The 27091-nt window shown below is 34.1% G+C and overlaps 1 protein-coding gene across 1 annotated transcript in view; it reads left to right on the top strand.

The window, feature by feature from the left end:
* CCDC73 (coiled-coil domain containing 73) overlaps positions 1–27091 on the top strand; it is a 44152-nt gene that overhangs the window by 5640 nt on the left and 11421 nt on the right. The window contains exons 3-12 of the mRNA XM_088525899.1: positions 2184–2255; positions 2971–3006; positions 4554–4628; positions 6051–6089; positions 11677–11812; positions 13586–13665; positions 18108–18236; positions 18571–18630; positions 20526–20630; positions 25988–26098. Of these exons, the coding sequence (XP_088382025.1) occupies positions 2184–2255; positions 2971–3006; positions 4554–4628; positions 6051–6089; positions 11677–11812; positions 13586–13665; positions 18108–18236; positions 18571–18630; positions 20526–20630; positions 25988–26098 (843 nt within the window). The remainder of the gene's footprint in view (positions 1–2183; positions 2256–2970; positions 3007–4553; positions 4629–6050; positions 6090–11676; positions 11813–13585; positions 13666–18107; positions 18237–18570; positions 18631–20525; positions 20631–25987; positions 26099–27091) is intronic.

Raw genomic sequence — 27091 nt, 5'->3', positions numbered from 1 at the left:
TTTTGGTTGTTGCAGTATGCTAAAAATCTACCTAACAAGAGAGTAATATCTCAATTTAGCATGACTGGAAATCTTTAATCAGAAGATATGTAGAACTTGAAGCAAGAGGGCATTTAGTTTGAATCTTGGTCGCACTCTCCTTGGCTTTGGCAAGCGCTAGTACCAGTGCAGTGGTACAAACAACAGCTTTACTTGTAATGTGTTTGAGGGGTAGAAGGGGTTCTGAATCAATTTTAGCCAGTAAGTTACAGGTAATTCCTACCCTAAAGTTGTTTAATTGATCAGAATTAAGTTTTTAGTAAAATGAATCTAATGTTCTTTTTAGGTCTAGGGCTTCTTAGGTTATGCTATCATAGGAAATCCATTCCTTTTCCTAAAACTGTCAAACATATAACCTAGGTCACAAGATAAAAGGCTTCACTGTTTTTTCCTGTGATCATAAAATATAACAACTTCAGTTCTATCCTTGATCTTTCGATTTTTAACATCTTGATAGTAAAGAAAGACTGTTTCTTCTTGGAGTTAATCCTAATCGTCTTAAATTAATAATCCTAACTATGTGCTTTTTTCTGGAATATATGTGCACACAAAAACAGGAAACACATTTGTAGAAGCAACAGTGCTTTTAATTTACAACACTGTTTTTTTTTAATCTAGCATTGTGGTCATTCTCGATAATGGAAATTTAAAGGAAATGATTCCTATTTTTTCTGAGATCTTAACAATATAATTTCCTGTTAATAAAAATGTGACTTCAAGTCAGATGGACTGTATTTTTTTTCTGTACTCTGCATTTAACCTAAGCACATGGCAAACCTAAAGTAAACAATGAGAGTCAGATTTTAGTAACTTCATGTAAGCACATACACAGAGGTGTGAAACTTGAAAGGAACAAGCTAGTAGGATTTTCCAGTTTTGCTGAGCCAAGTTAATGAAAATGCTAAGTGTGACATTTAAATTGAATTTGTGATCTAATTCTTTCTGAATGCAGAATCCCATTGACCTCAACAGTAGTTCAGTAAGTAGTAACTTCTCATCTTGGGTTTAAAAAAAAAAAAGTTTCTGTTGTATTCTTCTTCATAGATTCCTTTCAACCAAGATTTCTCTGATTTGGTATACACTATATCGTACATCTGGCGAACTAATTTCAAATAAGGATATGATTTAAGCCAAGTCTCTGGTTTAATACCATGATTTTAGATGCAAATCTCTGTCTTAATTTTATTAGTATTGTTGCTGCTTGCAAAAATGCTAGGTTGAGTAAAATAGAATGAATGGAGAAAATACATACACAAACACAGTAAGTATATTTATTATAACATTGTGATGTTTAATGTAGCTGAAGGCACGTCTATATTTTGAGACAGCTCAATGGCAGACCCTCTTTATTTGCTTCATGTAACATTTGCTAGTGTCCAGAACTTCAAAAGCTGATCTTGTAAAGATATATTCCATATGACATCACTTATTTATGTAAATTTTGTGTAGGATCAGGTAGAATGCTTGGGGATCTTAAACTGCCAATTTATGGATAGTAGTATCAGATTATTATCGTATGGAATGAAGATTAAAAAATTGTACATCTAACATTCTTGTATTTTTTATAAGTAGGAGTGTAGCTAGGCAGCAGAATAATTTAAAAAAAAAATCTTACACTTGACATTTTCTGTTTGCCTTCAGCTCTTTCAGTTAGTATGTTAAATGACTAGAATTCAACTGAAAACGGAATAGCAGATCATTAATTGGTTGTATTTTTAAAGTTGAGATGAAAATTAAAATTCTATTTAACTCTGGAACTGTATTGGGGTTGCTGTCTTTAGATGGGAAGAGTGTTGTATTGCTTCTGCAGCTTGGTAGAATGGGTGAGAGTTTGTTTTGGAGCAACCGAGCAACAACCAATTTGTTTGTCCCAGCAACAACCAATCTTAATTCCAGATCAGAGAATTATAAATTATAAATACTATAAATTTAAATTTATAAATTTCATTATAAAACCATTATAAATTACGAGAGGAACTGCTAACAGAAAGATGATTATCAGTAAACAAATGTCTCTATAGTCTTCAGTCTTTGCTTTTAAAGGACATAATCAGTTAAGTAACTATCTTCTGTTTAAACACTATATGTAAGATTTGCACTACGAATGCTATTTAAAAGATGTTCCTGTTATTTCCCATGAGCAGGAAGCTCTGCAGCATCAGACAGACATGTTGCATCAACAAAACAAAGAAGCTGTGGCAGTCTTTAAAAAACAGGTAGCAAAATAAGGACCCCCAGGCTTGACATGACATTTTTATGATAGCAACAGTTGATATTAAAGTCCTTTTCTGTTTCATATATATTCTATCATAAAATATATACTATCATAAAATGATAGAATATATAGACCTAATAGGTAACCCAGTCATCCTTGGAATCATCTCTTTTACTACTAATTTCTAAGCACAGAGTTCTTGGGCAAGATGCTAATGCTTCTATATTTTTTTTCTTTTTTTCTCCTTTCTCTACGATAGCATGTTTTCTGCAAATTTAGCCTCATAACCCACAGTATATCTCTTGTATAGAAATTAATACTTTAAAATGTGTTTCAGTCTATAAAATCAAGGTTGTGCTTTTATCTATAATATGTAATCAACAAATGATATACAAATGTTGAAAGAACTTGCTAAAGAGCAGTCTTAGAAGCTGAGATTGTTCTTGCAAGTGGTGATGAAGGATTTTATTGTTGATGCAGCATCAGCAGTTGTACTATCATGCAAAAAGATTAGCAAGTGACGAAATTTTCTTGTTTGTCTTGAGGAAAGAAACTAACTTGATGTGTAAGACTGATGTTGGTTATAGTTTTTTTTTTTTTTTTTTTTTTAAACTATAGATCTATGCGGGACATTGTAACTATATTGTCTTGTCAAGTTGTATGAATGAAATTAATCCCGTATATTGATTTGTTTTAATTCTTTTATGACAATAAAGTTGCAGGCAAGGGTGTTTGCCATGGAAGAAGAAAAGGTACTGTTTGTAACACTTAATATTTGTCATAGCATTTGTAACAGCATTATTGTTCTTTTTTTATATAAAATATAGTATTATAATTACTTGTGTAATGGTTTGCTTATAGCTTAGTTCTAGTTGTTTGTGAGATGTCATTTTAAAATCTGCTAGCGCTAAAATGTTTGGAGAATAAGTGCTTTTTGATAGTTTTATATTGAAGCTCTGCAAAATTGCACTTCACTTGGGGATTTTTGGAACAGTCACAGCCTTTTCTGTGTGCTAGTTAACCAAAAATGGAAATAACTGGCTTAGTAAAACCAATTTTAATTGGTCGTGCATTGGTTTAGCTGAGCTGATTTCATGAGGAGCTTAACTAAACCAAAGTACCACATTCTAAAGCCTAAATGTCTTGAGTATGATTTAATTCTATTTTTTAACCATCTGAGTTTCTATAACAGGCTGAGCTGCTGCTTCCTGTTCCAAAAACAGGCTTTGCAGAGGTTATAATAGAGGTGTGTTCTGAATCAGGAGACAAGCCAGTGAATATCTCCATGTGCCTTCTCTTGTCTCACTTAAATTTCTGAGCGACTCTTAAGTAAGAGTGAATGCTTTGTACATCAGAAAAATTCACACAGTAACTTACTGAACACTTAAATGAAACTGCTTCTTAGTGTTGATTTAAAATATTGATGTAAAATAATTTGCTATATTTATCACGTCTAGTGAAGATTTCATTTTAAAACTATTTAAGTTTGTTCTTAAAACATCCAGCCTGTCTATCCTGACCTGCCTATGAGTCCTTGTTTGGATTTTTAATGATCGGTATTGAGTCGAAGGTTGTGTGTGTTTTTTTTTTTTTTTTTTTTAATTTTTTTTTATTTTATTTTTAAACCTCTAGATGCTTCCACTGAATCCAATAGTATTTCCAGTACTGAGTGTGGGGAGGAAAATGTTATCTTTTAGGGCAAAATTTGCATTTAAAGAGCAAATTTTGCTCTCATTTACATTTTTATACATTTTTTTTCTGACTCACTGTGACTGTTGATGGAGTTTGCACACCTGTAGTAGTTTAGAAAGAAAATGCCATAAATAGTTGATTAGTGTGTTTTTCCCAGAGTATTCCCTGCTTTCTTCTTTTATTACCTGAGTTTTTTACCTGATCTAATTCCATTGAAGTCTTTTATTTACTTTCATGTGTTTTTTGTTATGTATACACACTCTTACACCAGCACGTGTGTGTATGTATATGCACAAATCTGTGTATATTTAATAATTTAATGATATCAGAATACTGTTCAATCTCAGCTTAAAAAGAAAGGAAACTGGTTCCATGAAAGTCCTGTGACAGCAGATAAAAAATGGATTTACCCAATGTAATAATATCCTTGTCCTAGACTAAACATATATATATATATATATATATATATATATATATATATGTTTTATATATATATATATAAAAATCTAGCTTTTGTCAGGCTTCTCTCCCAGAAAGGAAAATCTAAATTTTACTGTGCAGTCCTAAGTATTGAAAACAAACAATTATGTGTTGCTTTTGTTGACAGGGAAAATATCAACTTGCTATAGAAACAAAAGAAAAAGAAACTGATGGACTGAAGGAAGCATTAAAGGCGTTACAGGTGAACCATTACTGTGTAACTTTACTTGGAAGGCAGATGTCATGGTTTGATTTTTCACTGGTGAGAAAATAGTTGTTTTTTGAGAGATCAATTAAGTCCTTCTCATTTCACCTTTCTAGTACATGTGCGCCTTACCTACACCCCTGGGTTTCTATTCTATTCCTCAATGTTCACTAATTTTAATATAGCCATTTCTCTAAAGTTTCTCTAAAGTCAGTGAAAGTCTAAATCAAATGTGATTGTTTGTCTTCATTTCCATGGTCTTCCTCTTTCTTTATTTCCTTTTCTGGATTTAAAGACACTTCTCACCTTGCCTGGAAACTCCAATTTTAGACTCCTAAATAAGCCAGTATTCACATTGGCCTTAAAAGCTATCTGTGTTTTATATTATTTTTCTTGCTTTTGTTTCCCAAGGAGGTTTCTCTATTTTTCTCTTAGCCTGTGGCTTGCAAATATCTCTTTGTCAGTTAAAGTAAAATTCTGTGGGACAAACACACAATTTACTGTAGTGGCACTTGGTGCTATTTCTGTATGGTATTTTATCTTGTTGAATGACACTGGAGAACCCCTCATGGCTGTTTAACAGCATTTGAAATGAAGGAAAACCTCCAGTTTATATTTTTTCAAGAGTACCAGTAGGAATATAGCTAATAGTATTTTTTTTTTTTTTTTAAGGCAGAGTTTGAGATACTAAAAAAGTAGGATGGCAAAGACATGCTCAGAACATAAGATAATTAGTATTGTAATGTGGTGTCAGTTCTCAGGTATTACCAACTTCTAATTATTTTTCTCCTTGTCCAAAAGTGAGTTAACTTCAATGAAAACAATATGGTTATGATTCATTGCAGCTTCAGATTTAAAGAAGAATTTTCTATTAGAAAGATACTCTTTGTTTGTGTTCCATTTTCTTTGAAAAGACTGAGAATTCTAAATTTCTTGTTTGTTACAAGTCAGTTTACACTCTAACTTTAAAAGTATTTCTACTATTGATGTATTTTTTTTCCACATTTCCTTGTTATGATGAAGAAAACTCATACCAATATAGTTTTAATTCTCTATTTTTGGGGATGTCCTTTCATCAGGATTTTATGTTAATTGTAAATGTCGGTCATGCAAAAGTATGCAAAATGGTCATAAAAGTTTTTATATACAACCATTCTAAATGACTCTAGAAGTTGGTTTGCCATTAGAGAACAAGTCTTTGAACACTGAACATTTGAAGTGAATATTTGAACTTTGAACATTGAATATGACATAAAGTCAAATTTATAGAGTCTAATAAGTAATCATTAATTTGAAAATACTATTACTGTGCTGGATTAGCAATAAATGGAAGTAAGCCATAGGTATGAGAATACCAACAAAAGCCCTCAGAAAAATGTAGTTACAATTTAATTAACAGCTTTTTTTGTTGTTTTACAGATTTCAAAATACACTTTACAAAAGAAATTGAATGAAATGGTAAGAAATGAATAAAAGTAATAAATAACGGGTTTTATGACAGTAGAATACCAGCTTAGAGTATAATGCAAATGCTAACCAACAGTAACTTAAATAATGAGTTTTAATTATTACAAATAAACCAAAGAGCTGGCATATGTTCTGAATCTTCAAACAAACAAACAAAAACCTGTCAATACAATATTTTTTATATTTTAGACTCTGATAGCTGCTGTTTATCACTTTTTTTTTTTTCCCCCCCCCTCTCCTAAATTGTAGTGGTTCTTAACTGGTACCTTTTGTTTGCTTTATAGATTGAAGTGAAGATTTTTTTTTATAAACTGTGATATTGAACAGTGGAATTATATTACCCTTATACTAATAGGTTTGAACATATTCATTCTTAAGAAGCAAGAGAGACAACTAAGGGATTGTTTTTTGTTAGTTTGTTTTTGAGAAAGACTGTAATATTTCCTCTTTTATCCTTTCCCCTCGTCTCTGCAGAATTACTTCTTAGCATCAGTTCCCCTGAACAGTTTAGATTTCATTCGGTACCTCTTACTCCCTTTGACACTGAGAATAAATTTGTACAGAGTGACAGCTTAGCCACTCTGAACCCTGTTGTCTGTTTTAGGAAGTGAGAGTGAGCTGCAGAAACACTGCTAAGCTTGATTGAATAAATGCTGTGAAAATTCTGCTGCTGCTCAACTGGAAAGAATAAAGATAATATTGTCAGACCATTATAAACTGTGATTTTAATTAAGAAGCTCAAAAAACTGGCGTCCAGTTTAGCTTTAAGTACCATGGCATTTGTACTGAAAGTCATCTTTAACGCTACAGTGGTTTTACACAAAATATGGTGAAATTGAATAATGTGCCCTCTGACCTGGGAGATAAGGCTACAAGTTAAAGATCAAAGGCAACATAAAATGTGTTTTGTCTTACTTCACTTTTTAACTTGTATTTGTTGTTAAAATATATCTAATCTAAAACATAAATTAAACAAATCATTGAACTTACATATAATTTCACATAGTACCTATTAATAATTTGCAAGGACTGGTTTCCATATGAAAAATATTAAAATTGAAACACCTTTTATATACATTAGAAATATGTCTGTACTATTTAAGTAGCTTGCCACTTTATGTTTATCAATTTTTAAATAATTTAGTATTATAATACTTTGAAAAGGCTGGATTACTGTGACTTTGCATGATTATTTAAAATGGTATTAAATGGGGGCAGAGTATTAGAAGTTCTGTTTTAGTTGTGGCACCACTATATTTAACACCTATGGCATGGCCATGTTTATGCTGGATGCTCTCATAGGAGATGATGAAAACAAAAGAATGAAGAATTTAGAAGTTGATTCTTCCAGCTTATGTAGCAGCTTAATACAGTTTTAGACTGGGTCAAATTCTACAGACTTTTACTTGAGTATCTGCACTGAGATCAAAGGTATGTTTTGGAGATCAAAATAGTTTTTAACTTAAGTAGTAACAGCCAGCGTCATCTCTCATTTTACTTTTGAATATTTAACTGGAGGAAATTTGCAATTCATACATTTGAGATCCATTTCTATTCCAATTTTAAGCTTGCTAAAGAGAGATTAGATTTTGCTCTGGCTGGTGTCTTGACAGCAGGGAAATGTACAGTTTTTGTCTCTGGTACCCTGGAAACCCTGCTAGTCACTATAGCAGCCTTGTATCTGCTCAGGAGCTGAGTATGACCCCTTGGCACAGTGCTTTGCTAGGGTTTTTTTTCTCTTTTTCTTCCATTCTTTGAATCTAGCATTTGCAATGCTCATACCGCATATACACCTTATTTTAGCTATTATAATACATCTGATGAAAGTTTGCTAGAAGTATGAAATAGTCAGGATTTTTCATTCATATTGAAAGCTATATGAAGGGCAAGGAAATGAAGGACTGCTTGTTCCTGTGTTTTCCCCTATTGTTTCCATTATGAAAGCCCTGATAACCTGGCTGCGTATGCCACCTCTTACACAGTCTGAAGGCGAATGAGATGCTTGTTGCCAAGCTAGCTGTGGGACAGAACAGCCTTGGAAGTGGCTTCTGTGTGGCCTCCCTTTCTTGCCGCTGAAGTAGAGTTGGAGGAAGAGAGTCTTGGCGGGATTTCCTTCTTTATTGGTTTCTTGGGAGGTGATACAATATAGAGAATGCTCTGAAAGTATAAATAAAAAATGATATTAAGTAGGAATATAAATTTTTCACCTGTTCATGCATTCCCCTGTCAACCTGCATTGTCTAATCCTGGGCATGTCTGAAAAAGTAAGAAAGCATTTCTCTTCTCCATTCCATTTCTGCTTGCAGTACCTAAACCTTAAAAGTATACTGTGGTGCTAAAGTGCAAGAGGAAGTCTCAGAGTAAGACTGAGGCTGGTGTTGGTTATTTTGGAGACAGAAACTTGGATGTAGTCCAAAGGAGTGATTTTTGGAGTGTAAAGTCTGTGTAGTCAGTGGGGAGGCATTGGCGTTGGCATCTGCCAGATACTCATACTAATATGGATGCTCAGAATGACTAAAATAGGTAGGGTGAATACATGTGTGAAGACGTAATAATTAGAATAGTTTCACTTGCTGATTGTATTTATATTGGTAAATTAATATTTCTTGGGCATTTTGTTGAAAGTGACGCAAAAGTGCCCAGGCCCATTAAAATCTGTCCCTTTTCAAAAGAAGGAAACTGCATTCAGATGTTCCAGGTGGTCTTGGTAGCAAGTGTCCTGACCTGTGTCCAGGATCCATCTGTGAGAGTGCTAGGTGACCTAGACAGAACTTGCCACGGATGTTATAACAGAGCAGAGAGTGAAGAGAAAGGATGCTCCCCCAGGGGATTCCCTGCCACTGTTTAGTTCTGTGAAATAGACGTATCTAGCAAATGAAATGGAAAATGAATCTGTGGAAACAGTTATGTCACTGTAAAAATTAATTTGTTCTTAATCAAAGAATAAGATTTTTATTTCCTTTTCACATTTTTTCTTTGAATTTACCTGTAATTGTTATCTACAGCAGCACACAGCAGTGTGAATGAAGCGTTACAATATAAATGAAAGGTAATGATTTTGAAGGGGAAAGTGGTGAGACCTGTTTCAGCTACAATAGGAACAGTTCTTCTATTTTGAAAGTTTACAAGTGGCAGCTTTGTGCGTGATTTTTGTTGCTCTTGCCTCAGGTCTCCATGCCAGAAAAACCCCTTTGTGTCACTGACACTTTCACCTCCCAGTTACCACCTTCTGTTTCACTGCATTGTTTCAACTAGTGACTCAATTTCCAGAATATTTTTCAGATATGAGTAATTCCTTCCAGTCACCTACCTGACCCTGAACTATTTCCCTGATCTAGTTCCACCCAAAATCATTGTGCCTCGACAAACCATATGGCCACAATCAGTTCCACTCCTCATCCCAGCTTATCTTTATTGCTGGTGAAGGGCAGCGCAATAATTCCTTTTCTTGCAATATCAGACACGAGGAAGGAGAAGCCAGATTCCGTGGGTCTTGCTCCTGGGTCATTCCCTCCCTAGCCTGCAGTGCAGTATCTATCTCCTGGTGTTGCTTTATTGTGTGCGGTGGAAGAATGTTTTAAGATCTCTTTTTGTGAGCAGAAGATTCATATGCTTGGGAAGTATGTCACAAGGCCAACCAAACTGCTTTTGTTTTACTGCACACTAAGCCTGATGTATGGCTTGACATCAAAAATCCCAGTTAGGTATGAGGTAAACTTCGAAGTTTTGGGGACACAGTGGGCCAATTCCTCCTCTCCTTGGAAAGAGTCCTGGGGCAAAAACAAAGCAAAATTCACTTTTCTTGTGAGAAAGACAGAGGGATGCTGATGTGCTTAAGAAATAAATTAGAAGAATACTAAGAAAAATGCATATAAATGCAATAAAAATGTTTTGCCATGACTCATTAGTAGCATTTGTTTGCTCATCAGTAACTAGATTATACCCATGAATGACTGAGTGACATAAATTTTGCATTTTTTGGCTTTAAAAGCCACATCATAGCATTAGTTAAGCACAGTTCTTCAACATTTTGCTTACAATTAGGGAAAAGAGAAAGTATATGAAAATTCATAGCTTATGTTTCTAGCAGTGATCCTGTAAGTGGTGGTGCTTCTTTACTAGTGCTTCCGTTATGACTTTCCATTTGCTGTAATGTGTTTAATTTCATACCTTATAAAACATGAGAAATTTGTATTGTATATCCTGTTTTGCTAGTCTTATGTTGGTCATTTCTTTTGATTACTTTGAGCTTTTATTATCCTCTGATGCTTGGACATGTATTGCCATTGTTACTGTATGAGAAGGGAGCTTTACAGAAGCCAGCCTAGGCCAGACTCATCCTTGTGTAACTGTTGAATTTGCACACACAAATCGGTTTGGCCCAATTCATTTTAATTGCTTTGTTGCTCTACTGAAGATTAGAAATAGACTACATGTCAAATAAACGAATATCTTTTTCTGAGGGGTTAAATTAACCACTCTGTTTAAAGGAAATTGATTAAAAAGTTGTTCAAGTAGTGTACATATAAAGCTCTCGTAAAAAAAAATAAAGAACAGAAAAGGGACCTGGTGCATAGGAAGGAGGATACCAAAAAATGTGACATATATTGAATATAGTTTCCTGTAAATATGTGATTTTTTTTATAAAAATCACTTTCTCACAAAACAAGTTATTGGTAAAATTAATGTGATTTAGGTCAATTTTAATTAATTACTCCATGGCATTCTTTGCAAAAAGATATTATTTGGGCCAAGAAATTAACAGAAGTGTTAGATTTTTACAACAGTAATTGCAAAACTGCAAATACGTAATCTTAAATTTGAACTGAATTCATCATATTTTGAATTATTACACCTGCTTGTTGATACTGCAGTGGAAATCATAGTGGTTCATTAAAATATTACTTGCATATTCTGTGAAGCATGTGGTATTAATCTGTATTTAACTTGAAGTGCAGGCTGCTCTTTAGAAGCAGTAAAGGTGCTTCTGTTCTTAGCAAGTATGTTGAAATTATTTTCTCTAGGTGTCTCAAGTGTATAGATTTTTCTCCTAAGTGTCTTTTCCCAATGTAATACTTGAAAATCATGAAATGGTTGAGGTTGGCAGGAACCTCTGGGGATCATCTAGTCTAACTCCCTTGCTCAAAGCAAGGTGTAGGGCCACGTCTAGTTGGGTTATGTGCATCTCTAAGGTTGAAGACCCTCTCATAGGCTGTACCAGTGCTTGGCCACTCTAAGTATTAAAAACAAAAAAACTTATGTTTAAATGTGGTTTCCTGTATTACAGTTTGTGCCCTTTCGCTCTCCTCCTGTCCCTGAATACCACTGAGAGGAGTCTTTACTGCCCCACTGTCAGATGTTTATACACTTTGTTGGGATCTCTCTGGGCCTTCTCCAGGCAAAACATCCCCAGCTCCCTCTGCCTCTCCTCCTATGACAGGTGCTCCAATCCCTTAATCATTTCTGTTTTGAACAGCATGGAATTGAAAAGCATTTGGAGAATGCTTATGCTGTTAGAATAAGCATTTGTGCTTGCTACTTTGTTAATAAGCAGGTGCTTTTTTTCTGTTCCAAACAGGATCAAAAATTACAGATGCACTTAACAGCAAAAGGGGAGCATCATAAGAAACTAAATGAAGTTGAGAAGTGTTATGCTACTATTGCACATCAGTTTGGAGTTGTGAAAGGGATTCATGGAAAATTAGAGCACAGTGGTATGTATGTCTTCAATGTTCTCCAAAAGTTTTTTGCTTTATTTTGCTTCAAGGCTGGGTTGAAGGCACTTGACAGAGTTCAAAAATAGTAGCTGTCAGTGCCACCCATGAAATATATCAACTGACTATTTCTATATCTGAGTGGTAGTGAGTAGGTTGCTTTGGTAGTAGTTCTTTTTACAGCAGTACCATGTTAAGCAGGATAGTTTGCATGTCTCTTCTGCTCATTGCTATTAAACTAATAGAGCTAGTTTAGTGACCATACTAGATTATACTGAGGAACTGATTTGCTTACAAGGATCCTTCAGCAGACCCCCATCTTCTCAAAGAAGTGTTGTGCTTGCTTTTAATCAATTTTCTGGTGCATTCATCATCCATCCACATAAAAAATTACGATAGCTCACACGAGGGGATGAAAGAAATGCATTAGCAAATATAATAGAGGATAGATGCTCTCTAAACTAGCTTTGATGCCAAGAAAAATGAGCAGAAAACATTAATGAAATTTCATTTGTGTAGTAATAGAACATCTAAAAACCAGATCAGTAAAGAAAGCTGTATGAATAACTTGATTCAGTTACGATTGTTACCTACCTTCCAAATAAATGAGGTATTCAGGCATTAAAAATCTGTGTCTTGTCCCATTTTGTGTGTTATAACTTAACAAAATTATGGAAAAATCTACTAACATACAGAAATGATTCCACATACTTTGATCTTCACTTTAATTATATGTATATATGCATGTGTGTTTTAATCTGTAAAGTAATAAAGCTAATGCATCATATAATGAAAGTCTCACGTAAAAAGTAACTCTGCACCCAAAAATGGGAGCAAAATTTGTTTTACATAACTTATACATTTTATGCCAGTGCATACCAGTGCATGTGTGAAACATGGACTTCTGTTTATTGTTTTCTATGCTTATAGAATATGTCCATATAGGTTATATTATTTTTAAAGAAAGGAAGAAGGGATTGTTCAAAAAAAATCTTCAAATACCGAAGTTCAAATACTTTTTTCTGCCTGAAACCATCTAGCTTTTTCTAGTTTTAATAAACTAGTATAAACAGACATTTCTGGTGTTTAGGTACTTTATTTCTTGTATTCAAATTTTTGGAAATAGAATAATGTTCAATATTAGGGAAAAAATAAACAGAAAACCTTGTGCATTATTTTTTGCCTCTTATGGAAAAGCTCTTTCCAACATGAATCCAATATGGAAAATTCTATTTGAAATTTCATGAAAAAGTAACATTTACTCCCAATATTCATACTGTTTGAAGTAAATTATTGTCATGCTTCTATGTATATTTATCAGTGATTGCAAATAGGTGGGTTGTGTGGTGGGTCGTGTGGTGGGGTTTTTTCTTTTCCCCCACAATGTACTATCATATAAAGGTACCTAGAAAAGTATAGTAACTAGTATATTTCTTCAGGTTTTCACTGTAAAATTTCCCAAAATTTTCAGGTGAAATTTTGGCCTGTATGAAGTCAATGAAAAGATTATTTTCCTGCTCAAAAGGATATTTCTATCTTCCTTTAGGAATAATTTAAAACAAAATATGAGATATGGCATAGGGGATCTATCAATATCTGATAGATCTGATAGTCCCATAGTATCACGGAACACGGAGCAGTTAAGACATTTTCAATCCAGTTTTTCTTTGCTTTTGTATGAAGATGTTAAATTGTATTATACAAATACATTGCAGTTGTAAATGTATGTTCAAAGGTGAAAGAATATGTTGACTTTTTAATTTTTATTTAAAGTACAGGAAGCAATACAACTTAATAAGAAATTAACATCAGTGAATAAAAGACAAGAGACAGAAATAATTAATTTGAAGGAAGTAAGTATAGTATGCATTTCTAAATGTGTAGATGGGCTTTTCTGGGACTTCTACCGGTTAGTGAAGTATTAATACAAGTTGTGCATGCAGTGTTTTTCCTAATAAAATGAATGGCTAAAATGGTCTTACACTTCCTTTTCATGGGCAGATATTTCAGATAAACACCCATCAAACACTGAGTAGCTCTGAAGAGTTTCTGGAACCTAGGAATTCTTATATACCTCTTCAGCTTCCTATTTGTTTTTCCTTTTTTTTAAAGGAATTCTAACTGGCATGTGACTAGAAGGGATAATCTCCTAAAATACAGGATATCTTTACTGTGATATATTTTGAATATGCAAACTCAAGAATTTTAGAGATGTTTAAGTATCGCAATAAATTTAATGATTGTGGTTAAAGAAATTAAGTCTTAGAGCTCTCTGAGGGGATATAATTAGCAAGGTCTGAAAAGAAAAATGTTTAAGAATTGTTTTCATTATTAAATTTTAGTGTAATAAATATGGGCAAGATAAACTGATAATGATTTGTGTATTCCAGTAATCAAACATATTGCTTGATCCATTTTTTTCAGCTGTAATATTGATTTGTAAGGTTGTGGGTGATAAATTTTCGATAAAGTACTGTTAGATAAGCAGAAGAAGGGGCCAGCTGAAACTTAATCTGACTTTCTCAGTTCACCAGGAAATGCCTTTATCTTGGCTGTGTGAATTTCTTACTGGATGTTTAGTATTTGTCTGTCTCATTACAAATGTGTGCGGAAAACTGAACCGGGATTTAATTCCTTAACCTTTAGCATACATGTGGTGCTGTAGAACTTGACAGTGGGAAAGCCTTATTCCGCAAAAAGTGCTAGATTTGCTTGTTTGTAAGCATTGTGTTGTAAATAAAATTGTATATAATATATAACAGAATGACAAACATTTTTCCTTTAACTGTAGAATTTCTGTGAAAATAGAGTTAAAAGGTAAACAATGCAGTAGGAATGATAATTCTTTTTTTCCAGCAACAGTTTTTCCAGTTCAACAGTTTAATTGTTTCTGGTAAGTTATGTAATGGGGCAATGCACTCCTCATGCAGAGCTGCTTGGTTAAGACAAATTCTGTTTGCTAGGGGTGTGGACCAATCTTTTGTGTCAATTCATAAGGAAAGAGAAAAGACCTGCTTCCATCCAGTAAGAAATGCCCAGAGCTAATTTAATATCCTTATGGTTGTCCTGTACTTAGTCCAACTGTTGCAAAAATCATCTCAAGGCTCCTGCCACTCCCATGTTAGGGAATGTATCAGTTGTAGAGCTGAGGGAACCTGTAAGAAATGCAAAGTAACTGGAAAACTCTGATATTTAGAAGAGTTTGGAAGCGAGATTATCACGTTATTTTTGCTCTTTGTGAAGCTCAGAGAAGTTCCTGCATCTGCAGCACAAATTGGGATTACTTTGCAAGTTGTATCTTTGATCTTGGAGACCAGACTGACCTCTACTAGATCTAGCAACTTGTGGGTGCAAACTATTTTTCTTTCCGTAGGTATTGATCTCAAAGTTGGAGTAGGAATGACTGTCCTCAATACTAAAATCTTTGGCTGTCAGGCTCTTATCACAGCCATTACTTTAGGTGATTTCACACCTTTGTTCTTAATGGGAATATGAAGTTACTGAATGCAATTTAGCATTTATGGATACAAGTAAGCCAATCTCCAAACTTGATGAAATTACAAGTATGGGATGGGGGTATTCAGAGTGCATGGCAGTAGGACCTGGGTTAAACAGGGGTCTATTCTTTGCAGGATTTGTCTTTAGGGATTTGTGGAAAGAAATATTACAGAAAGAGGATGTGGTTTGTTCTTGACATGGCCTCCTTACAAGTCTAGTTATGATAGCCTGGCTTAACAGACTCTCTAGCATAATATCACTTTCAGTAAGGTTTATTTTAGGATTTGAGCTTTTACATATTAGATAGGATAGGATTTTTTTTCATGCACTATAAAATGCTCCACTTGAAACCTGGCCAAGGAAAACAACACAATGAAACAAACCTTTAAAGAATGGCTATGCTGATTAAGCCCTGAAACTATCCTGGAGAGTCGCACCAATCTAGCAAGAGCAGGAAGGGGGGACAGGGGAAAGTCTTGTGGTTATTTTGGCTCCCTTTAAGCTTGTGTAAGCCACCAGCAGTGTCTTGGGAAGCAGATGCATCTACCTGCCTTGGCAGCGGTTTCTAGTCCTAAACTACCATTCTGTGCTGGCACACACATTTCTGTGGCCCACAGGGAGAGTAGAAGGAGAATTTTGTATTGATCAAAACTAAATTTGACTAGAAAGCAAGTGAGTTTTAGTTTAGAGCAACTGGCAAAAGGAAAAGAGTAGGACTGTTTCTTTCAGTGCCGCTCTTGATATATGCTGGCTTGAAGCATTTCTACAGTGTTTTCCTGAGTGTTGGCTGCTATGAAAATCAAAAAAAGCTCTAAAGTCTTAGCTAGCTTCTTTAGCATTTCCTGGCAAAGTTATAAAATTATTTTCCAGATTCCATTGAATTTATAAGGTTTTATGTACCACCACTGATCTTTATTAATGGCAGAAAGCTGACAGAAGAGAAGCAGAAACTTGGGCTATTTTACACATTTATAAAATATGTTTTTACAGCTAGATAGCACTTAGAAAACTGTCCTGTTATTTTTGATCTGTGTTGGTTCTTTTTATTTGTTTTGTTGTCTGTTTGTTTTCCTTCTGACAACTTTAGTAGACCACCACAGTTGGGACTTCTAGCTGATGGATTATACATGTCCACCTGCTGTATGCAAGAAAAAAGTCATCTTTCCTACCTCATGGGCATGATGCAAAATAAGTAGTAAAGTGCTTGTGCATGGCACTAAACTCTGAGTTTTGGTAAATATGTAATATCAGATCCATAGGAGGCTCTTGCACCTGCTCATATAGCATACAGAGTTTATTAACTGTCTCTTCCATATCATGAATCTAGATCTCAGTAGGGGATGGCACTGTGCATTTTTTCACTTCTACAAAGTCAAACTGCTTGCACCTTCTTCCATTTAAATGAAGAAACTCTCTTGATTTCTTTTACTAGAGGAATCTAGTAAAATTAGGGTAACTATTATGTTTTTTTTATTGCAAAGAGGGGAAAAAGCCCTGTGAGATAACTGAACACTGCAGACCGAAAATGTAGTTTGAATTGTCTAATTGACTCGGAGATTATATGTAGTTCCTGCTTGATAATTTTAGATTTATTTATGACTAAAATATTTGAGAAATCATGTTAGTAAAAATGATTGATTTTGAAGTAGTATCTATATTTGTATTTGCTGTGTAACTTTGTATTTGTGAATTTCAGTTACAACCTAATCTTCCTTTTTCTTCTGTACTGCTATATGATTTTGTCCAGAACAGTTAAACCATTGGTCTGTGTGATAAGATGGAATTCCAGTTTTGTGAAGAAAAGTTAAACAGACCAAACTTACTTGTTAGATAAAACTATTACCATTCTGAATGCTTGGTTCACCACTATGGCATCATGAAGAATTCTTGATGCTATCTGTGAACAGCATTCATAACCTCTGCTATTTGTCTGAGTAAACGTCAGAGCGCTCAAGGAGAGAGCGATATTAAACAGACTACCTTGTACTAGAATGGGAGGGGTAAGGGAGAAAAGGGCACAATATTTATGACTCCAGGAACTATAAGTTGTAATTTAATGAGATCAAAGCGTTTGCTGTTTATTCACTGCACTAGGATCTTGGAATAAACTGGTTAGAAAACAGATACCAAAAAGAAGCAGGATATTTAAGAGATTATAAAGACTGTAAAATCAAAGGCATATTTTAAATGAAAAATCATGTTGTACAAGTCTCTAGTATAAAATTAATTTAGCATTCTCCTGAGATTAAGTAATTAATGTTTTGGGGAAAGCAAAGATCCTCCAAATTTATGGCCAGTTCCTGTTTTTGCCAGATATTCACTTTTCTTCCTTTTTTTTTTTTTCCCTCCTGATTCACGTGAACATATGCAACAGTTCTTATAGGTACTTTATTTCTATTGTATATGTTAATGTTCTTACCATTATCAATTACCATGTAATTCAATGCTCGCTTCTAATATACTCCTAGGAAGCGAAAATATTGAAATAGACGCTGTTATTTGTACATAATAATAATAGAAAAGAAATTGTAATTATTTTATTCAGAAATACTTCAAATGGGGTAAAATTATCACAATAATATTTTCCTGCTAAAAATAAACTTTTAGCCACATTTGGCAGCTTAAAGGGTAGCTAATCATTTTTATGAATTTTGGTTCCTCTGTTTAATTTATTCTGGTGTTTCCATGTGTTATTTAAAAGTAGGACATGACTCAAGATAGTTTAAAAGATTTGTCTTTGTTTTGAATTGTAATGCCTATACTGGATGAACTATTTATATGTGCTTCCTGTGTTAAGGAACTGAAGAAAGTAACTACAGACTTGATAAGGTCCAAGGTCACTTCTCAGTACAGGGTGGGAGAAGAAAACATCAATCTTGCAGCCAAGGAAAAAGAGTTTCAAGCACTACAACAAAAAATCAGAATGGTATTTTAATATTTAAGAAATTAAATTTTTGCTTAATATTCTATTGCTCATCTAGAGAATGTTGTGGCAATGATTTGTAACATGTACACATTAGTGCTTCTTTTCTCCTAATTGCATATACTGTATGATAAAATTTCCAAGAGTGTTTACCTCTTCAATGATAGTAAATATACTATAAACATAATATAAGAAAACAATTTCAAAAATGCTTTAAATTCTTTAAATAGTCTGCAGGTGATGATGCACAATTTTCCACCAATACAATATTACTAAAGAAAATATGGAGTAATTTTAAATGTCTGTCATACTGTTTCATGTGCCTTATTTTTTTAAGGAGATGGAATTTAGTAAAAAACTTCAAGAAGAAAATGCTCACATTAAAGAAGAAAAGCTGGTGAGTTGTTAATATAGCTTTGGTATTTAAAAATGCTTAAGAATTTATATTCTATGTATTACATATAAGACTATTAAGTGATCAAACTAAGCTGTTACATTCACTTTTTTTTTTGTTTTTACTTTTCAGGCACAATTTAATAACAACGCAGATGAGATCTTTACTCAGTTTTGAAAAAGTGAATTAGCAGAGCAAATTACATTTTTAACGTTGTATTACAAGTCTTAACTTTTTTTTTCTTTGAATTCAGATGTTAGAACCTTGGCATACCCATGAAAATAATTGTTCACTTGTCTATTCAATATGAATAAGCAATAAGATTTGCATAATATTCCTGCTGTTCTGCATTCTGGTACCCAACAGTTTATGGGTATTTAAAACGGGCAAAATTGGAATCATATCAATCATATGGCAAGGAAGTTGCAGAATTTACATTCTGCAGGTCATTAAATCAAACGTGGCAGGGAACTGTTATCGTGCTTGTTCTGAGGGAGGGACAGGAGCAGCAGCTTGCATGTGTACCCGCTGAACAGTCATTAAAGGCTAATGCAGCAGCACTATTCCAGTCCTTAAGTCTGTTCGTGTGTTGAATTTGCTTTTGAAAAATACTTGCCATTAAACATTAGAAAAAAATGAGCTACATGGTCAGTCATCTTCCCTACTCCCACAACTCTGGATGTGCTAAGAGCATTCTTGCAGAGATGCTCGTTGCCTTGTTCGTGTGTTATGTCATATGTATTGCCTAGGCAAAGGACTAGTATTGTCCATGTTTATGTTTTTTCTTTAATATGATTTTCTTATTACATAGATGTTTTGGTGGAAATCTGAGGAGTGGACTAACGTAGACATTTACTACTAGTTTTCTCCAAGAGCTAGGCTTACAATGTTTGTATTTTTGCATGACAGATCTAAAAGCTTATCTGGATTAAGTGAAGTTTTTAGCTTCAGTAGCTGTTGGACGGAGACTGAGTATATTATCTGTGATAGTCTATTTACAATTAATTGTATGCAGGGAAGCAATCCTGTCTAGCTAAATGAACACGGTACTGGACACAAAGGATGTAACTGACTGTGCTACTGACTTGCCAGATGACAGTGGCCAACTCATTTCACATTTCTGTGCTTCAGGTTTTTTAGCAGTAAAACTGATCTAAAAGTAATTTGAGACTTCAAAGAAAAATGATAGACAAACATTATTTCTCTCACGATGAAAGTATGCCGAAAATAATTTCATTAGGTGGCTGTGTCTGCATAAATGATAATACCAAAAATACATAATTTTGAAAGGTATTTAAGTATATGAAGGTAACTTGTTTAAATAATTTTTTTGTGTCTCAATATATTCTGAAACAACTAAACCTGTTTAAGGCTATTTTTCCCACTCAGTTCTGCTCCTGTGAAGATTCTTCTTTAGTAACTGCTGATCTGGTCTGTAAGGAATAGAGACTGGCTTGGCTAGATTACCTCTGATGTCTTAGACTTGAGATAGATCTTTGATATTGCTTAATATAAAATACCTTTAATCTCCACTACATTTTTAGCTAACTATAACAAGCTTTATTAATGGCAACATCTTTTGAGTTTTTAAATCTATACCACCTGTGAAACACACTAACTCATTTTTGATAGTTCTCTTAGATCTTATTCTGCTTAAAAATTACAATATAGTAATTAGCTGTTAGTCACATCAGTTCTATTTGTAAGACTGTTAGGCGTGATCCACTTTCAGTGAGTCTTTAATAAAAAAAAAAAAAACTCATCCTGCAGATGGGTGAAAATTTCATGCTTGAGCTCTGTGTTGTATTGAAAAAATAAATGTGTTTTAAACATTAAATAACATAATCTTTTAAAACTTCATAAATGTACTCAATATATTTTTTATTTTTATTAATAAGGCAATTCTCAGCTCTCTACAACATGTGGAGAAGTTGCTTCAGCGAATAACACAAACAAATGTTAGAATGGAAGATGAATTCAAGGCACTGAAAGAAGAATATCAGGTCAGATTTTTCTTGATTAGACAAACTGCTACTATTTGCTACATATTCTTAAGTGTAGGGCTGTTAAAGACATCTGTACGCTTTTCAGAACTTTTGACCTCACTTCCATTGCTCCCTCAGCTCCTTAACTGTCAACATGAACCTTGAAACACACTCTATGGTTTCCCTTTTCTAGTTCTCAGCCAAAAGTAAATCATGGTTGCCATTCCTTATCAGCCATTTCTGGCGGGTAACACCAAAGTATGCTTGTGGTTGCTTTCAAGTACTTAGTTCTAAATAAAAGGTTTATATCTCTTTTTAAAATAATTTTTGTTAAAATTATTTTATGTAGTTTAAATTTCTCATTGCTGGAAAAACATTTCAGATTCTCACAGCTCAGAGCTTGTTCTCAATTTTATTAGAGCAGAGTGGCCAAAAAAGGTATTTTTTAAGCCCTTTCTTGCTGGCTGTCCAGTCCAGCATATGTTTTGGGAACGGTAAGTATTCCTGCTAGAGCATGGGGAATGGCAACATTTCCTAGGTGCTCTTTAGCAATCTGAAAGGATTTAGAACAGATTAGAGTCTAAACTGTGCTAGCAATCAAATTTGCCCACAGTACATGAAAGATTAAGGTCATATATGCTCCAGTCAGGTGTCCCATGCACAGTCCAGGTTCACCTGTTGATAGGACTCTGAATTACTGCATATTGTTGATCCATGTAACTGTGGAACCAGGTCATTCCTTGTTTAGCCTCCAAGATCAAAGCTCTGAGCTACAGCCCTGGTTTCAGAATTAACTTCATACGTGCATGTATGCCTTTGTTTAAGAAAACAATTCTATGCTAAACTGCTACTAGATTCAGTTCATATAAACCTTTTATTTTACTTTGCTATATGTAAGGTTATCTTATGTGCAAGTTTATGCAGTTTATCTTCTGCTCTTGTATTTTGACTGAACAACTAACGCTAACATTTAAACAGGACAAAACAAGCTTAATAGGAAAAGGTTACATTTTCCTCTCAGCATATTTGAAGCTTTTGGCCAATTAAAAGCAATTTAAGCAATTCCGGGGGCAAGAGATTATCAATATAGCGTGTTCTTTTGTAACCTTTCTTACTTGTGTGTTAGGTCATTGGCAGAATTGGTGAGATAGCCAAATTAGTTACTATTTATACAGTATTCGCATTACTTTTTGTTAGAGTGGGAAGAAAAAGTTCATTTTTTTCCTAAACTGATAATTATAAATAAGAGCAAATTTCTTGAAGCTCAGGAAAAATAAGTTGAAGATAAGAATCACAGCTTAGAGGAACAAGGAAAGAATAGAGGTGTAGTAATACTGTACTCCTAGTTTAATATGTACACATTAAATATTATGAATGATTATTTTAAGAACACCTTTAGGACCTCTCTCTTGCTCAATAGCAGATGTATTCTAAAAATGCCCTTTTTGTGATAATAGCTATGAGCTATTATTTCCTCTGTGAGATAAGTATATAGTTAGATATGCCTTGAAACTCCAGCTAAAATTGCAAGTTCTGTCTGTGAAACTTTGTAGGCTCTACAGAAATGTCCGAGCTCAAGCAAAGTAGGGCTTGTTTTCTTGCTGTTAAGGTATGCCTTGAGTACAGCTCTGTGCTTTGTAGCCTGTGCAGGCCAATTAAATTTAATTTGCCATGATACTAATTGTCATCTTGAGAGCCTGTCCTGACTTAGGTCTTGTTTATATCAGGTACTGTTATGGTATTCATATTTCCTAATTTTTCTAACCCCAAGACAAACTTTTATTCGTTAAAGCTTCAATGTAGTCCTTGGAGGTAATTTCTTGTGGACACTACTATGTTAGATGAATCTGGTGTTAAGAGGACATGGATAACTAATAGGAGACTGTGACTCACCCTTTGAAAACTCTGACTATATAAGGAGTCTTGAATTCCTAGTTTGATGTTTGAGTTCTAAAGCTTGATGATGTAAATACTCCTTCTTAGTCTTCACTGTGGCAATTAAGATCAGCTAAGATTTAGTCTTAGTTGAGATTTGTGAGAGCATTCTGTGCATTCTCAAAACCAAGACATTCTCCTTTGAGAGCAGGAATTAAAGGATTCATAATATTTATATAAGCACTTGATCTGATAGATGATGTTTTTCCAAGAGATCACACCTGTAAACGTGAATGTGGCTATATATTTTAAGTGTTTTTTGTAAAAATCAATAAACATATAAATAATTCTAGCAGTATTATTTGGGTCAAAATATGCCTTTTTATATTTATCCAATAGTCATAAAATTACTGTATCTTGCAGTTGCTAATTTGACTGACGGTTTGAGACTGGGCTGTTACATTAGCTAGTTAGCTGTTTATTTTGCAGTGTCATTTCTAAAGCAGCAAATGGAACTTCTAAATAGGGTCTGAATACATATTTTGGGGGATCTTCCCACCTTCCTGCCAACTTTGGAGGTTCATTTGCCTTCATTTTTATTGATACTGGAATCTCTGCATCATGAGTAGAGTCTGAAGGTCATGTACAATTCCTGTGCTCCATCCTACTTCCTGGTTGTATTTGTGGACCTTGCTCCTTACTAAAGAGCTTCTTCTGAAAAACAGAAAAATGGCAAAAAGTCACTGCAGAGTCCAGTGGAAATGCCTCTATTTCTCTTATATCCGCACACACGCAAAAGCTTATTATGGGTTTGAGGTAACTGGGCACTTAAATTTGCAAGGTGACATTCCTGAATGATCAAGCCAGCCCTTCTCATTCTCTCTAGAAATGCTTAGCATGAGGATATCAATGTCCTTAAGAGTTCAAAAAAGCAAGTTGTAATCCTTTTAATGTGCGACACAATATTTGAGAACACAAAAAATTTGGTATTCCCTTCTCTATACAACTGGCTTTAACATATGCTCTATTCTATTCATTGACTCCTCCAACATTTGTTTTCTTTAATAACTTAAGTTAAATAGGAAGTAGGTATTTATTTCTATTTGGATAGATTTCTTATAGAGAATACTGGCATATCTTGATGAAAGTCTGTTTGTCCAAAAGAGAAATTGATAGGCACAGTTAATGCATTACCACAAGTTATCGCAACTTTTCGTCAGTCTGAAAGGTTGGAAGAAAAGAAAACTCTTATTACGTATTTTGAAAGCCAACATCTTTGTGCATAAACATGATGATGGTAGGAAACCTGAAGGACTTTAAAACTCAGAGACCTCAGCGAAGAAGATGGTGCTAACTCTGACTTAGCCAAGTTCTGCTTCCCATCGCTTAAGTGATCTGTATACCCAGTATTGGACCATCTGCCCTTGTACTGACTCATCTCTTCTCCTTCCAGGATTACTCACTATTCCAACAACTGGATACTTGGACTCAGTATTTCTCCAAGTTAGGAATAGTCATTGTCTTCATCTCTAAAACTAGAATATTTCTTATGGGTATATCTAAAAAATATTGGATTGATTTTATTTACACATTTAGAACAGATATGGCTTTGCTTTGTACTATGTGCTTTTTTTTCTTCACAAATTTCATGCTTCAGCAATGCAACAACACCAATAATACTGAACCAATAATGAAGATGGTGATGCTGCTCTTGCTTATAGGAAAAAAAAAATATTTTATCTGCTGATATTCCTACAATGGATCTTCAGGATATAAAAAGGGTTACAGTTAACCCTTTCAGATATAGGTTTGATTTCATTTTTCTGATCTCCATACTACTTCTAATTACATTTCTTTGTGATTGTAAGAAGATATTTTGAGTAGGTTATTTTGAAACTATTGTTATTTCAGAGGTGTTTCAGTAGGATAGGACTGTTAGCTGCAAGGGCTTCTAAATATTCGGGCATTTCAGATAGTGATTCCGTATGTCAATAAGCAAGGCCAGGGTTTGCCTTAGAAGAGAAGCTCTTCAAGGAAAGCTTTAGGTAACATAGATGATTCTTTTTTCTGCAGTGTTAGCTTTGCACATTAATATGCTGCTCATGTTATCCTAAGAGCTATGCTGTAAATATTTGTAGCATGCCACCTGACAGAAGGTTGAATCTGGGCCACAAGTAAAAGGATCCTTGATATGAGAGCAAGTTTATTAAAGAAAGGAGGCCTTGGGCTCCTGCCTTGTAGAACTGGATGAAAGGTGCTACATCAGTGTGAGTATTCAGATAGCTTCTATCTTCTTTTTAGGTAGCTTCCAATATAACAGATTTACTCTGGATTCTGAATAATTTCTTCTATGCTCATTCAGATGAGGTTTTCTGAATTATCTTAGCTATACGTGTAAAATATATTGGCATTAATGCAGATAAACTACTACAGGTATTTTTAAATTGTTGCCAAGTGAATCAAGTAGATTGATAACATTATTCAAAAGTAAGTAAAATAGAAGCCCTCTGGAGTTTACTACCCTACCTAACACTTTGCAGGTGGACTTTTGAAGCAGCTAAGCAAAGTCATGTGTAACACATGTGTGCATATACATGGGTGAATACATGTGTATATATGAGTACACATGAATATACATATATACATGTGAGCATTAAAGTGATATTTATATTATCAAGTATGCTTGTATCATCTGTTTAGTAGACAGTTGATGCAGTTAGTCCTTATCTTCCATATTGCATAGAAGATATAAAAACATGGTAGGATAAAATTTCCAGCAGTACCCAAGATGTGAGAAATGTTACGTTGATTGACATAGCTCAGTCAGTTGTAACTTATCTGTATGATGATGTCCAATGAGTAAAGATGAAATAGTTAACCAAAAAATGTTTAAATACAGTTGCTATCATGAAAGAAATTAATAAAATAGTACTGTTGCTTTAATGACCTTTTGTTCTGTTTCAGTGATATAATGAAGATAATCATATATATATATATATATATATATATATATATATATATATATTCGATGTCCAAAGAAATATATTTTACAATTTAAATGTAATGCAGTTTATAGGATAGGTTAATAAGCAATTTAGAGTAGAAACACTGATAAGCAAACCAACCATGTTCTTTGTCTATATGGTAGTTTTTCTTTAAGTGCATTGGGCCTATATCGTGCTACATTTCATATTTCTCATCTCTGTACTTTATATTACTTTTTCAGCACATTAAAACTTATGCAGTGAAACTGAATAATGGCAAGTGTTTTTATACCCTTTTATAGCCATTTCTTTTCTCATAACCTCCCCCTGTTTCCTGTTAGCTAAACTATAAGCACCTTTCTGTTAATTTATGAAAATTATTGTTGAGATAGCACATTATCACTGATCTGTATGGCACTTTCAGCATGTTAGAAGCAAAGGTCCAAGCAACATAAAACACATCAAAATTCATTAATGTGGTATTGATTATTTTTTGGATAATTAATTTTATTGCAGACCCTTGAAAGAGATAATGAGCTGCAAAGGGAGAAGGCGAAGGAATATGAAGAAAAGTTCCTTAATCTTCAGAATGAGCATGAGAAGGCACTAAGAACTTGGAAGAAAGATGTAGGTTTATTAAATTAAATATTAGAGTATTAAAAGCATTTTGAAATGGTCATCAAGCATTTCAGACAATTCTTAAAAGCCAAGAAAATACTGTAGAAATAAAACAATTTTTAAAATATAAATTTCCTTTTCAGTAACACAGACTTTTCTAGAAGTGATTAATTTTAAAAGGTACATTTTGTAAAGATGTTGACTTCTGTGCTGTCAAGGAACAGTATTTCCTGCAACCCTATAAATCAAGAATATGTTATCTTCAATTTAGCATTTAGAAATATTCCTGAATTGCGCACTTGCCATTACCTAGGAATAGAAGCTGATGTATTTTTTCCATTTACACTGATTGACTTTACTCCAGAATTTAGCAGTGTGTGCCAACATTTCCAGGCTGCCCTCTTGTACGAGGGCCGGGAACTTCAGTGACTCATGCTAAACACCGGATGTACATCCGCGTGGTCGGACAGGATGAAAACTAAGGTCCTTCAGAAGAACTATACTCAGAAAAAATGGAAACTCAGTTTGAATCAGGTAGAGATGGGTTGCATGAAGACAGAGGTTCTCATTTGTCAGGAAACATTCAAAATGGGCTATGGGATGAAAGGGGATTAAAAAAAAATAATGGCAACCCTTGTTGTCTTTATGAATTCATCTCCTCATATGTATGAACAAGGATTTGGCAAAATACTATAGCTGTAAAAATCCTCTGCAAAAATAAAGGCATGTGTGTGAAATGAATTCTTTTAAAATAAGACAGGAAATGTCTCACATGTACAAATATCACACTCTAAGTAGCATTTGTTTAATAGGCTGTTGTCTGTCTTTTATTGCTACTGATTTGGCACCTACTGCCAGAAAGGTGTTGAGGTTGTAGAAGGCTTTGGGAAATGTTTTGTGGAAATTATGTTGGATTGTTCTTTTAATCCTGTTATTCTAATACTCCTTGAGTTCAGGTACTATGGAGGCGGTTATATATAGGCTTATAACCTGAAGGCTACA

The sequence above is a fragment of the Tinamus guttatus genome, unplaced genomic scaffold, assembly GCF_059628265.1.
Source record: "Tinamus guttatus ecotype Peru unplaced genomic scaffold, ASM5962826v1 Tinamus_guttatus_pri_ptg000240l, whole genome shotgun sequence".
Taxonomy (NCBI): domain Eukaryota; kingdom Metazoa; phylum Chordata; class Aves; order Tinamiformes; family Tinamidae; genus Tinamus; species Tinamus guttatus.
Note: the sequence above shows the minus strand (reverse complement) of the source record. Positions and strands in the feature narration are given on the sequence as shown.